This window comes from Otolemur garnettii, unplaced genomic scaffold (assembly GCF_000181295.1).
Source record: "Otolemur garnettii isolate 467f Iridium unplaced genomic scaffold, OtoGar3 scaffold00076, whole genome shotgun sequence".
Classification (NCBI taxonomy): Eukaryota; Metazoa; Chordata; class Mammalia; order Primates; family Galagidae; genus Otolemur; species Otolemur garnettii.
In genome coordinates, this window is record NW_003852471.1 from 2,254,465 (window position 1) to 2,267,802 (window position 13,338).

Here is a 13,338-nt window from a genome sequence, read left to right on the forward strand (position 1 = left end):
AGTTGGGACCACAGGCGCCTGCCACAACGCCTGGCTATTTTTTGGTTGCAGCCGTCATTGTTCTTTGGCGGGCCCGGGCTGGATTCGAACTCACCACCTTAGGTGTATGTGGCTGGCACCTTAGCCACTTGAGCCACAGGCGCGGAGCCCATTCTCACATCTTATTTGGACTCGACAGGCATCAAAGACCTACACAACTTGTCCCTAGACAACTTCAGTTCATCTATTCCAATCAGGAAATTCAACTTTCATCAGTGACAGTCAATGGATCCTTTCCTTCCTACTAGATGAGACATCCATCTTTCTCAAAATAACAGATAATGTGCGTATTAAACACATAGCCCTCAGAATTCTAGGTGCTTTCTCTTAAAAATACCCACATACATGTGAATATTTTATTATATCACTACAACACCCACAAAGCATACAATTTTACATTTGGAGTTTTTTTAGGGGGGGCAGAATCTCGTTTTATGGCTTGGACTAGAGTACAGTGGTATCTTCATAGCCCACAGCAACCTCAAACTCCTGCTGAAGGGATCCTCCTGCCTTAGTCTCCCCATAAGCTAGAACTACAAGCAGGCACCTAAACACCTGACTAATTTTTCTTTTCCTTTTTTTTTTTTTTTTTTTGTAGAGGCAGGGCCTTACCGTGTTGCTCAGGCTGTTCTCAAACTCCTGGCAATTCTCCCACCTCAGCCTCCCAAAGGGCTAGCATTGCAGGTGTGAGCAACTATGCCCAGTCACAATTTTATGTTTTAACTGAAAGGGACCTTTTTTTTTTTCATTGAATGGTAACTATGTACATTAATGCACTTCTGGGGTACAGTGTGGGGTTTTCACACACAATTCGAAACACTTCCATCAAACTGGTTAACATAGCCTTCATGTCAACTGAAAGGGACCTTAAAATACCTTTCCTAGCATGGAAAGAAAATACTGGAATAATTTTGGAAAATTTCAGTTCTTGTCACAGTCCTATATTTAAAATGTTGATGAACAAAGCACATCATATAACTTTTGAAAGACTTAATTTTATCATCTGTAGAGGAGCTGTATTAAATGATCTCAAAAAAACTTTACAATTCTAACCACCTTGAGTGTTATGGTACCTCAAGTTGACCTAGAAAAGTTAAGAGATTTCCCCCGCATTGGCACTACAGTTCTGAAACATCTCTTCCTACTCCATAGGCTTCAATGAATGAGACGGGATACTGTTACGTGTATTACCATGCCCATTGTTTTTCTCTCCTATTAAAAAGAAAAAAATTCCGACAGAGGATATCTTGATGAGGAATGAATCTCACTCATCTACCCCAGACAGCTACCTATAATAATGTACATTTTTATTAAGAGTGAGAGAAGAATCACAAGTTAAAGAGTTTTTCCCACACGTTGCTTTTTTTTTACCTGCATCTCGATATACCGAGGGTCACTTTTCTTCTTTTGTAAATCTTCCAGTAATTGTTGGTCTAAGGTTACATCTGGTTCATTTTCTTGCAAGAGATACTCAGAATCTCGGTCAATATATGATTTGTTACTAATTCTAAATGTCCTTTTTTCTTGGTCTATAAATTTCTTATCCTGGTTATCATGTTTCTTCTCTGAGCTTGGTTTGTTTTTAGCAGAAACTTCACTACCATATCTATTTGACAAAATAAAAATGAAGAAAGGTCAGATAAAGAACCATTCAAGCAACAGAACAAAACAATATGCTGTTTAAATATTTCAAAATCACCCAAATCAAAAGTGTTTATTCTTTTCTCTTAGTAGAGCCACTATGAAATAGCTTACAATGAATTCAAATCTCTCCTCTACTTTTTGATTTTGCCAGGTAAGTTACTCCTTTGGTAGTTAAAATTATTTTGAAAATCCACACAATAACACAATAGTCATTCATCCATTACAGAGTTTTTTGTTTTTCAAGACAGTCTCACTATGTCACCCTAGGTAGAGTGCTGTGGCATCACAGATCACAGCAACCTCTACCTCTTGGGCTTAAGCGATTCTCTTGCCTCAGCCTCCCAAGTACCTGGAACTATAGGTGTCCACCACAACATCTGGCTATTTTTTTTGTCGCAGTTGTTATTGCTGTTTAGCAGGCCCGGGTTGGGTTCGAATCTGCCTGCCTTGGTGTAAGTGGCTAGTGCCCTAACCACTGAGCTATGGGCACTGAGCCTCCATTGCAGTGTTTTATCCTGCTTTTCTTGGGACTTATTTTATTTTACAATGTCTTCATTTTCTTTCTGCCACCATCTGAGCTATAAATAAGACGCTACCTCAAGTAGTCACTGAAATGCTTCCTCTAATTTTCCTTCAAATGATTCTAACTGTCCTTTAGAAATCACTTAGAATCAAATGATTTTCCTTCATCTAATTTTCCTTCAGTTCTTGCAACACTCCTAAAACAGGAGCAACATAATTTTTGACAGACCTTCCCAAGAGGAGAATTTCCGAAATATAAAGATAATTCCTCTCATATCCATTACCTTAATATTCATACCATTTTGCTTTCCTGTGAAAATATCCCATCTAATTTGTTTTAAAACATTCTAAAATCTATGGGATCTCCATAAGAAACAAATTACTTCAAGGTTAAATTTCACCTACTGAAAAGTCTAAAATGTATTTTATCATCTTTTTTAGCCCACACTATGAAAGAAGTGTTACTCTTTGCCCGTCTTTTAAAAGAACACCTTTTTGTCTTACCCATGATCCTCGGGAGCAAACCAAGATATATGTGCTTCTGAATCTTTATCATTCTTAGCTTGGACAGAATTCAGCAGCTGCACAATCTGTTCTTCTCGCCGTTGATCCATGTGTACGACAGCTCTCTATTTTGTGCAAAAGAAAAAGTATCTTTTTCAACTTAAGAAAGCATGTGAAAAACTGAGAATTAAAAACAAAGAAAAGTAATAATGTTCAATGGACACATATAAAAGACAGTTACCCACACCTGCCTTCTAGCCCAATCCTACCTCCTAGACCTAATTAACATTAAAATGTTTATATATATCCTTGAAGACCTTTCCCCATTATGCATCTATAAAATTAACCAATATTATTGTTAAAATATATTTGTGTCTCTTCCTACAACTCTGGTTCCCCTAATCCCAACCCTCATATATGTTATAAATTTTTCTCTATTTTAAATTTTCAAAACTATTAAAGCACAAATGGCATGTTTAAAAAAAGTTGAAAACTGGATATAATATTTTGGTTGGAATGAGTATTTAAAAGTTTTTAAATAAAAAGAATAAACTGGGAAGAAGGCTGGGCTCAAAAGGAATTGATAAGTGCTTATGGAGATGGTGATCCCATGTAGCAAATGAAACAGCTGCTTCAGAGAATGAGAATAAAAACCACAACAGATTAGCATAAGATCCCTGGTGAAAATTTTTAGAAATTTTATATACACACCTATGAATTAATTACAGGCCAAGTTGAAAAACAAGCATTTTCAGTCCCTGGCTACAAACCTTAGTTTCTTTAAGATCCACAAATTAGGAATCTACGAATCCACAGGAAACTGGAAACATGTAAAGAATGGTGAGTAAGGTTAAAGAACTGAAGAAAGAGGGAATGAAAAAATAAAATAGTTAGAACTTAGGATAAAATAACTTTAGGACTTAATGAGTATTTAAGGGGGGTGGAGATAGGCAAGTGGAAAGAAAGAATTAAAGATAACTGTTTCAAAAACAAACAAAAAAGACAACTGTTTCAAATTCAAGAATGGGTCCTGAGAGAAAAGCAATAATATCAACCATCAGGACAAGGCTGCTGAGTGGCAGTGTGCATATTTTGTGTACATGTGGGGGTGAAGTCAAAGTAGGATGCCAAGTTTAGATTTTAGGCAATTAAGAATAACAATAACAGTATAATTTTCTGAACTCCTGTAATTATTACACAAATGAAAATATGGAACTAGATTTCTGGAAATATTTTGCGATTTTAGAAATATAATAGACAATTTTGGAGTGCTCTGCAAAGAACAGGAGTTGAAATCAGATATAAGAATTGTCTTAAGTTCAGAAAAAAATACTACCTGCAAAGAGATGAGGCCAGAACTTTGACAAAGCCTTGCATTCAAGAGGTTAAAGCAGGAAAACAAGTCAGAGGAATAGTCAAGAGTGTGAGCAAGAGACCAGGAACAGAGTGACAAGCCACCCATGTCATGTTAAGGATTAAAAATGGAGTTAGAAGGGTAAAACTGCACTGAGACAAAACTAAGGCTGAGAACTGAAAAAATACCATTGTATCCAGCAACTAGGTAGTTAGGAATGACCTCCCTCCAGGGAAATGGAGGAGGCAGGAGCTGGAGCAAAGACACTGATGTAAAAACAGCAAAGGGTAATGACCACCAGTTTGAGAGGATCAATAGTAAACTCCTGCCTTATACAGGCATGAAAGTGTCATCCAACTAACACTTCTTCAGAGTAGTAGACTTGAAATTTTCTTCTCTCACAGCAACTCAAAGTAAAACCCATGACCCAGTAAACACATATGATTTCTATAATTTCACAAAATACTCTCTCTCACTATGTACAGCAGTGTAACTCATATTTTCTTCCATATACTCCATCTACTCTATCCCAATTAAACACAAAACAATAGGCAATCATAACAAAGTCCAACTTAAGGTCTGAAAACTGGGCAGGGGGCTGGTGGGGGCTGAGTCCCACCAGCGCAAGACCTGAGCACGTCTCAGAGAGGAGACACAGGGCTTTGTAAGGCATTTTAATTCTAATCAGTATTACACACTTGGTGAAAGCTCAAATAAGTTTATATAAATAGGAGATAAAGCAACAAATTAGAGATAAAACAATGAACCTGAAGAAGCAAAGCAAATGAACTATTTACCCATCTTTGAAGAAAAAAGAGGCTGATTTCAATAGTCCGGATGCAAAGGTCTCACTTTACAGTCCTCTTAAGGTTGTTGTTGTTGTTTTTTTTTGAAAGAGACAGGGTCTCCCTCTGCATTCTCGGATGGAGTGCAGCAGTGGTGAGATCATAGCTCACTGCAGCCTCCAACTCCTGACTCAAGCAATCCTTCTGCCTCAGCCTCTCAAGCGGCTGTGATTACAGGTAGGAGCCACTGCAGCTGGCTCTGAAACCCTCTTCCCTCCTAAGATTTTTTTCCTCTTAAGATTTCTTCATCTATCAGTCTGTTTAATTAGAAGATAGCCTACATCTGCTATTCCTACAGTTCTCACTTTTTCATGTTTAGCTCATTACTATGTATTTTGTTTAGTAAACAATTTCCTAGACTGCCATTTCACACTTTCCTCATATAAGCACAAAAGATTATTTTAATTTTATAAGATTTTGGGTCTTGGGCTTGCGTCCATGCTCTGTGGTTACAGCATCAGCCACATACAGCAGGGCTGGTGGTTCATACCCAGCCCAAGCCTGGTAAACAACAAAGACAACTATAACAAAAAAATAGCAGGGCTTTGTGGTGGGAGCCTGTAGTCCCAGCTACTCAGGAGGCTGAGGCAAGAGAATCGCTTAAGCCCAAGAATTTGAGGTTGCTGTGAGTTGAGACACCACAGCATTCTACCCAGGGCAACACAGTGACCAATTGTCTCAAAAAAAAAAAAAAGATTTCAGGTCTCCTGGGAAAGATAAATTACTGGATAATGTAACATTCTACAGAAAATAGAGAACCATGTGTGGTTCAGACTTTCCATTCTGACCATCATAACAAAATCAGTTTTCTTGAAATGTCAACATCAGTAGTAAAATGGTAGTCTCAATTTTCAGATACCTTATAAGGTATCTTACAAATCAGTTGGTAGTCTTTAAGACAGTAGTCCCCAACCTTTTGGCACTAAGGATCAGTTTCACGGAAGATAATTTTTAATTTTTCCACAAATGGGGTGAGGTTGGAGTGAAGACGAGGGGTGGGGCTGTCATGGGTGAGGAAGCAAGGCTGAAGCTGCTTCACAGGATCAGCTGCCTGTAGCTCCCTCACCTCCTACTGTGCAGCCTAAGTTCCTAAGTTTCAGGACAGACAATAGGGGTGCAGCCTGTGCCTGCCTCCTAACAAGGGTGGTAGACTGCAGCTGTAAGTATCTTACAAAGGTAAATGCGAATGTACCAAGTACGCATCTGCTAATTAACAAGGAATTAGTTGAACTAAAGTACACTACGGTGGTAAAGAGTGGTAGAACTTTCTACAAGTGTACATATGGGAAAGATGGCCCGAGTATTAAATGAGAAAAGCCAGTTGTGTAGTGGGACCTGGTTTTTATTACTATTAGTTTAAAAATATACATTCTACACTTTTTGCAGCATCCCTGCCAGATATAATTCTGGCACATAACAGAAGCTCCAGGGAAGTCTTTCTTTCTTTCTTTTTTTCTTTTCAGTTTTTGGCTGGGGCCGGGTTTGAACCCACCACCTCTGGTATATGGGGTCAGTGCCTTACTCCTGTGAGCCACAGGCGCCACCCACCAGGGAAGTTTTTCAATTGAAAAAATGAATGGCTAAATCTTTTACTATGAGCGTGTATGATTAGCCCTTCCAAACATAATTTACACTTCTTAAATAAAAATACAATTTGTATTTTTAATGAGGTATTCCCTATAACGAGACTTCAGTGGTTGCAGGCATTGGAGAACATACCTAGATTCAAACCTGGACCTTGCCTTTCTCTGTAGGTTGCCTCCCTCCCAACCAACAACCTTCCTCCAGTTCCATCACCCTTTACTTTACCTTACATTCTGCCTGGAGAATCTCAGATACACATTTTATGTTTTGTGACTATTTCATTTTTTTTGGAGTATTTGACTTTGACTATCCCCCCCTTGTTTGGACATCCTCAAATATTCTGCTCCAAGTTTTACATTCCTAGCAAAAGAGCTCCTTAATGATGTCTACCAAATTGTCTATGTCTACTGTATCAGCTATCTAATTATCTGCAACTATTGCAAACTTTATCCATTCTCTGTAACACACTAATACCACCTTCCTGTCTGTCCCCTGCATTTCATACAGTGTTTCAAAAAAGCTCATAGAAGGGAAAGTCCTCCTTTGGTTACCACCAAACCTAAACTACCTATATCAGACTCTATCCTTACCTCCAATTTAAAGAGGAGGTATTTTCCTGTGTAAAGCTAACCCCTCCCCCGAGCTCTGCAGTCCAATCCCTTTCACGTCCTCTGGGTTATGCCTTTATTTGTTCTCCTTTCCTAAATTTCTAACATCTCTAATAGTCACTAGGCAAATGACTGGTTGGAGTTTTCCCAACCCTGACTTAAACATGGCAAGTGAGTTACTGGGTAATGACATGTGAACAGGAGTCCTTGACAGTCAGAAGCAATTTACTGTATTCTCTCTTTTACCACCAAACCCAGAAACTCCAGATCAGGGGGAGGTTCTATGAACCTAAGTCTCATAATGAGCAAGATGAAGAAGTGTCAATTGAACAATAAATGTCAAGTAATCTTAGTAGAAAAACAAATCTTTGTTTTGTTATAAGCCAATACCAGTTGAGGTTTGGTTATTATTGCAGTATAATTTAGCCTAATCTGATTCTCTACGGGCTCCTTCTCATTAGTACATGAATATAGTCAAATCTCTTTATCTTTAAAACACTAAGAACAAAAGCCCTGTCTTAATCTTACTGCTCTATTTTTCTTCCTCTTTCTCACAGTAGAACAGCTAGAAGATGCTCTACTTCTTCATCTTTCCTGATTCACTTGCCACCTACTACAACCTGGTGTTTACTTCCACAATACCACAGAAAGGGTTCTCCTCAAGGTCACCTTGATGACCTCGTAGATACATCCAATAGACATTCTCAGTCCTCACTTCAGGCCGTCTGTGCATGCTTGCCATTACTGACTATTACTTCCTTAGTGTATATACACTTTCTCCCTTAAACACTATTCTTGGATTCCAAAACAACACTCACCTCTTCATTTTTCTCTTCTTTAGATGCTCCTTCCTAGATCCTTTTGCAACCTCCTCTTCCTCAGCCTGTCCCTTAAAATTTTCATGTTGTACATTTTACAGCCTGATTATTCTACAGACCAGCATTAATGGCATCATCTGGAAGCCATGGGTCCCACCACAGTCCTATATTTTAACAAGGCGTCAGGTGACTGCTATGCACATTCAAGTTAGAAAACAATGGTCTATATATTCCGGCACAGGCCCACTCTTCTCTCAATGTTCATTCCCACATTCCAACCACCATCCAGTGGCCTACGAACTACCTATGAATGCTCACTTTTGGTCTAGATTTCTCTAGGTGGCAGATCCACACAGCCCTCTACCTTCTGGAAATCCTCATTTGTAAGCCCAATGACAACAGCAAACACATAGTGTCCTCCAACAAACCTGATGCTTATATGGGCATGAAAGTGTCATCCACTAACACTTGCTGTCCCCATCCCTCCAGATAAATTACAAATCACATTAAGTTTACCTCCTAAATCACTTTACTCTCTCCACTTCCCTCCATCTCCACTTGAATTTCCTAATTCAAGCTGTTATTTCTCACCTTAATTACTACAACAGCTACTTAACTGATCTCCTTGCCCCAGAACTGTCTCTCTTCAATTCATTCCCTATACTGCTATTAAAGTGAATTTCAACATTTAAAATTCAGTCACTTCATTCTTTGTTTTAAATGCTTTATAAGCTTGCTACAGTTCTTAGGGAAAAGCCAAAGAATCTCAAGGTCCTGTTTATTTTTCTAACCCAGAACTTTCCAAACTGCCATTTATGAGATTACATTTGGTTCATGATCAGTATTAATAAAAAAGAGAGTGCAGAAAGAAGTTCAAAACAATAAAACCAAGAGCAATGTGTAATTAAGTATCATTTAAAAAAACTTTTGCCTGTTATACATATATGTATACCAGGCTGTAAACTAAAATGTATTCCTTTTTGAGTGGTCAACAAGTTTGAAATCCACTGGTCTCATCTCACCACACCCCACATCTGTGTTCTTACTTTTCAGTTTCTTGAATGTGTTCTGCCTGACTTCCAGTTGTGGCATATGCTGCTGCCTTTGCCTAAAGATCTTTCCAAACCCCCAAATCCCAAACACACACACACACACAAATGGTATCTTTCAAGTTTGAGCTTAAGGTTACTGCTCCTAGAAAATCTTTTAAAAATACCTTGATCTGAGTCAGGTGATAGCCTATATAAGCAGGCGTCCTCAAACTATCACCCATGGGCCATATGCGGCCCACCTAGGATATTTATCTGGCCCACCGGGTGTTTTTGCCGCTGCTGCCTGTCCTGCTTAGCAGCAGACTCGTCCCGGGGCCCACAGTCCAGCCCTCCTACGGTCTGAGGGACAGCAAACTGGTCCCCTGACCAAAAAGTTTGAGGACCCCTGGCCTACAGTCTCCTTATCATGATACTTTCATTGTACTGTGTCTACAGCCTCCAACACACCACAATCTTTATAAAGTAGGGACTATATTTATCTTATTAACAAAATGCCTAAAATACTGTCTCAAAAACTGCCCTCAATATGTATTTGTTTAAAAGAACAGTAAGAACGCAGCATCAGAACACATTCATTTGTAAATACAAGGATTACTTTAAAAGTAAACCTACAGAAATTCTGAATGGGATGCAAACATATTAGACTGAAGGAAGAGTCAGAGGAGCCAAATGAAAAATATACATATTTAAGATGGAGAGGTACATTTTGGTATTTATTATGGTATGAACCATAATAAACGCAAAAATAAAGCATCTTCACAAAGGCCAGCATCACATCACACTGGAAACGCGGGCTAAGATTGTAGATAGAGGAAAACCTGACATGTTAAAGCGAGATTGCTAAGATTCCCATAAAACATGTTGAGATGCCACTGAAATGTATTACATGTATTAGATGCCACAGAAATGACATGGCTTCCAATCTCAAGACCTGAGTTCAGAAACGAAATGATCCCTCTGAAAGATCACCATGGGTAGGTGGCTCTACTAAGGACAAACTTCACAAGGAGCAGGAGAAGCCAAAAGACCAGCTAAGAGGCTATGAACAGTAAACAAAACCTAGCTTCATCTATGGTAACTGCTGTAGAGATAAGTGGTTGGATTTGAGATATGTTAACAAGGTAGAGCAGACCGATTTGCTGAAATAAAAGGAAAGAATCAAAGTTAAATTCCACTTGGTCTTGGCAAATGAATAGGGCAGTGATATTTATGAAAACGGAGGTATGTGGGTGAGGATGGAAGAATTCCATTCATAATGTCCTCTTCACAACTGGCTATCCACCCTTCCTCTGGAGATACGTAACAATGTTTCCTGATTTGTTTAACTTTTCATCTGTTAAGATGTTATTTTCCCAGCTAGACTATAAGGTCCTTGAATATCACACTTCTTCAGATACCTGTAATATCATGTATAAAAGTTTGTTTGAAACGAGAATAAAGTTGAAAAAGTTAATTGTCTACATCCTTTTAGACCTACGACTCAATTATTCTTCTAATTTCAAGAAGGCTTAAATATGTTTACCTAGACTTTCAAAATCCAGTTTGCCCAATGAACAATTTTGGACTGTAAAAAAAACAAGTTTGTTTTTTAAAAAGAATGTGGTAAGTTACAAAGAGAAATGATAAAAGCCCCTTAACACTGTGATGACAATAACACGGTTAAAAGAAAAAGAACAAAACGTCTAATCGTTTAAAAATAGCAGTCAAAATGATGATTTAAGTACTCTCTGTAATGTCAAAGTGCTTTAATGAAGTCACCAAAAAGGTGTTTGAAGGCCTGTATTAAGAAGCTTCTGTCTAATATTAAGAATTACGGGACGGGGCCACTCAGAACGCTACCACTTTAAGATACAAATCAAACTGACAACTGCAAGAAGAGAAGAGACGATGCCAAATTATCTCTTATTAACTTTCCTTCCACTTCCAAGACCCTCAGTTTCCTTCTCAAATAGAACCAGCCGATCAACAGGAATTACCCCATCCCAACATAAAACAAAACACTTAGGTTTGTGGCTTATTATTTTAAACACCAATAATAAAAGCTAGACTACTTTTCTGAATTAAGCTACCTTCAAAATAGTGTTTGTCTGCTTCTGGTCCGCGCAAACTTATCTCTAATGCAGAAGGCAGCTATATTCAACTTAAAGCAAAGAACGTAAATGAAAAGTGGCAATAATTACCCTAACAGAAAAGACGGCCAGAATGACAGCCCGCGTAAAGTTAATTTCGGAAGGAACCCTAATGTAGCACTTGTTTGGTCCGCAGCCCTGCACAGATCCTGACTGTTTGGGGAGAGACGCGCACGGCTATCGCTAAGCGGCGCAGGGCGCTGCGGGCAGCTTCAGCGTGATGCTGCTGCGCCCCATTCATACTTCACAAAGCACGTGCCTCCGTTAAGAAACGAAAGCAAGGAGAAAGTTAACAGATGCCGGGAGGAAAAGAAATTCTGTCACGCCTCATCCTTTCCACTGCGGAATCTCAAATTACCTCCTTTCTCTCCGCTTCCTTATTCTTCTGTCCCTGCTTTTTCGCGTACCACAAGCCGATTTCGCGGCCTTTCAGATGCCCGGGATGCCGGCCCCTGCCGCCTCGACCGCCGCCGCCCCCGCCGCCTCCGGAGCCTCGGCTACCTCCGTGACTCCCTCCAGGGCCCCGTTCATAGTTCTCACTGGAGCTGCGGGGATCCCCATCGCGGCCCCAGTTCCGATGGTGATCATCGCTCATTGTCCTAGCGGAATACAATCCGTGAGAAACCACAACCGCTAGAAATGGCGTCCGGGCCCGGAAGCGAGTGCACGTCCGCATACGCTTTGCTTCCGGCGCCCGGCGCAAGAGGCAGCGCCGTCCGCCATCAAAGGTGGGCGCGTCCAGTGACGGCGGGGCTGTCCGCCCTCAGAGGCGGGCGCCGGCGGTGACGTCACGCGCCGCCGCCCGCGAGGCCTCGCGGAGTCGCCGGGTCCGGTCTGACGGAGCGCTGTTGGGCTGGCTGCCTTTGTACGTCCGGAGGGAGGACGAGCGAAAGGTTCGGAAGTTTTCCTTAACTAGGCCTAGCAAGTGGGGAAATGACTTTTGGGTTTTCCTTTCTTATTTCTCTTGGTTTACCGAGTGAAAGCATCCGGAATATGCTTCCTATGAATCCCTGAATAGTAAAAGTTGATTGAAACGAAAGGACCCAGGATCGATGCGCTATCTCCTGAAAGTTTCTAAAGAAATGAGTTCCTCAGACCTCTTAGAAGCAGCCTAACATCTTTCAAAGGATGACAATATAGAAGTATAAAAGTGCCCCAGCTGCCTTTAAAGGACTGTGATTATTTACCGCTTTTGTCCAGTACCATAACGTAAGCACGTCTAACCCAAATTCGGTGCAGAACACTTAGGTAATGTAAAACAGCACGTGAAGATTCACGTCTTCATTTGAAGCCACATACTGTTTATTAACGAGACCACTGAGTGTTTTATGCAAGCTAATAATGCTTGAATAATAAAGCAGATAGGGCCACACCATTCTGGATGTTCACCAGGAACTGTCCACTTCATTTACTTATTTAAAGGTGCTGGGGAGTACTCGCTGAACCAAGTATGGCATGAGCTTTCATTTGCTTAGTGTTGAGGGAAAGAGAGAGGCGACCATTGTGTACTGAGTTAAGAAAGGAAAATACTGTCTGCTTTGAAAGGGTCTGGTTTACATGACTGTGTAAAATTATTTTGAGCAGAAGGCATTTCAATTTCTGAAATCTCTTAACTACCTTAAGCAGAGCCACCTAAAAGAACTCAGAATTGCTTAAGTGTCCTTAATCTCTCCCTGGAAGGGGTAGGAAAGATGGACTTATCACTGGAGACTAGAAATCTCCACACCTGAGCAGAAATTGCTACAAACTACCATATCTCACACCTGTTTTAAGGTCACGTTTACCTTTCTCAGAAGTCGTTTGTTTGCCCGTAAGTGCTCTTCCTCTCTCTTCCCCTGTTAAGATGGTACACGTATTCGAGCCTCAAATTCTAACTGCTGCCTCTCTGAGTCTAATTTTTCTGTGAACTTCTTCGTGTGGTTAAATCCATCTTTTTCTCTTTGGAAGCAGGCAACATTTGACTGTTTTATTAACTAGCCTCAGATGTCACATAGCATCACTTCACTGTATTTTACTAGTTGAATGTTACAGATACCCATTCAGGTTTAAGGGCAGTTAGAGCCTTACCGTGTTATGGTGATAGACCCAAAGTCACATTATAAAGAGAGCATGTGGGATGAGAAGTATTGTGCTCTTCTTTGAAGGTGTTATCTGCGTAAATGCTAACTCAGGCCCTCTCTAAAACCATATTGCACTACTATTTTTTTTTGTAGTTTTTTTTTTATTTTGGCCAGGGCTG

General features: G+C 40.1%; 1 protein-coding gene across 1 annotated transcript in view; it reads right to left on the reverse strand.

Annotated features, from left to right (window-relative positions):
- Window positions 1–11,765, reverse strand: part of DHX36 (DEAH-box helicase 36) — a 53,318-nt gene extending 41,553 nt beyond the window's left edge. Inside the window, exons 1-3 of the mRNA XM_003794124.3 lie at window positions 11,458–11,765; window positions 2,710–2,834; window positions 1,411–1,645 (exon numbers count right to left, since the gene is read on the reverse strand). Of these exons, the coding sequence (XP_003794172.2) occupies window positions 1,411–1,645; window positions 2,710–2,834; window positions 11,458–11,694 (597 nt within the window). The 5' untranslated portion in view covers window positions 11,695–11,765. The remainder of the gene's footprint in view (window positions 1–1,410; window positions 1,646–2,709; window positions 2,835–11,457) is intronic.
- Window positions 11,766–13,338: the final 1,573 nt, after the last annotated feature.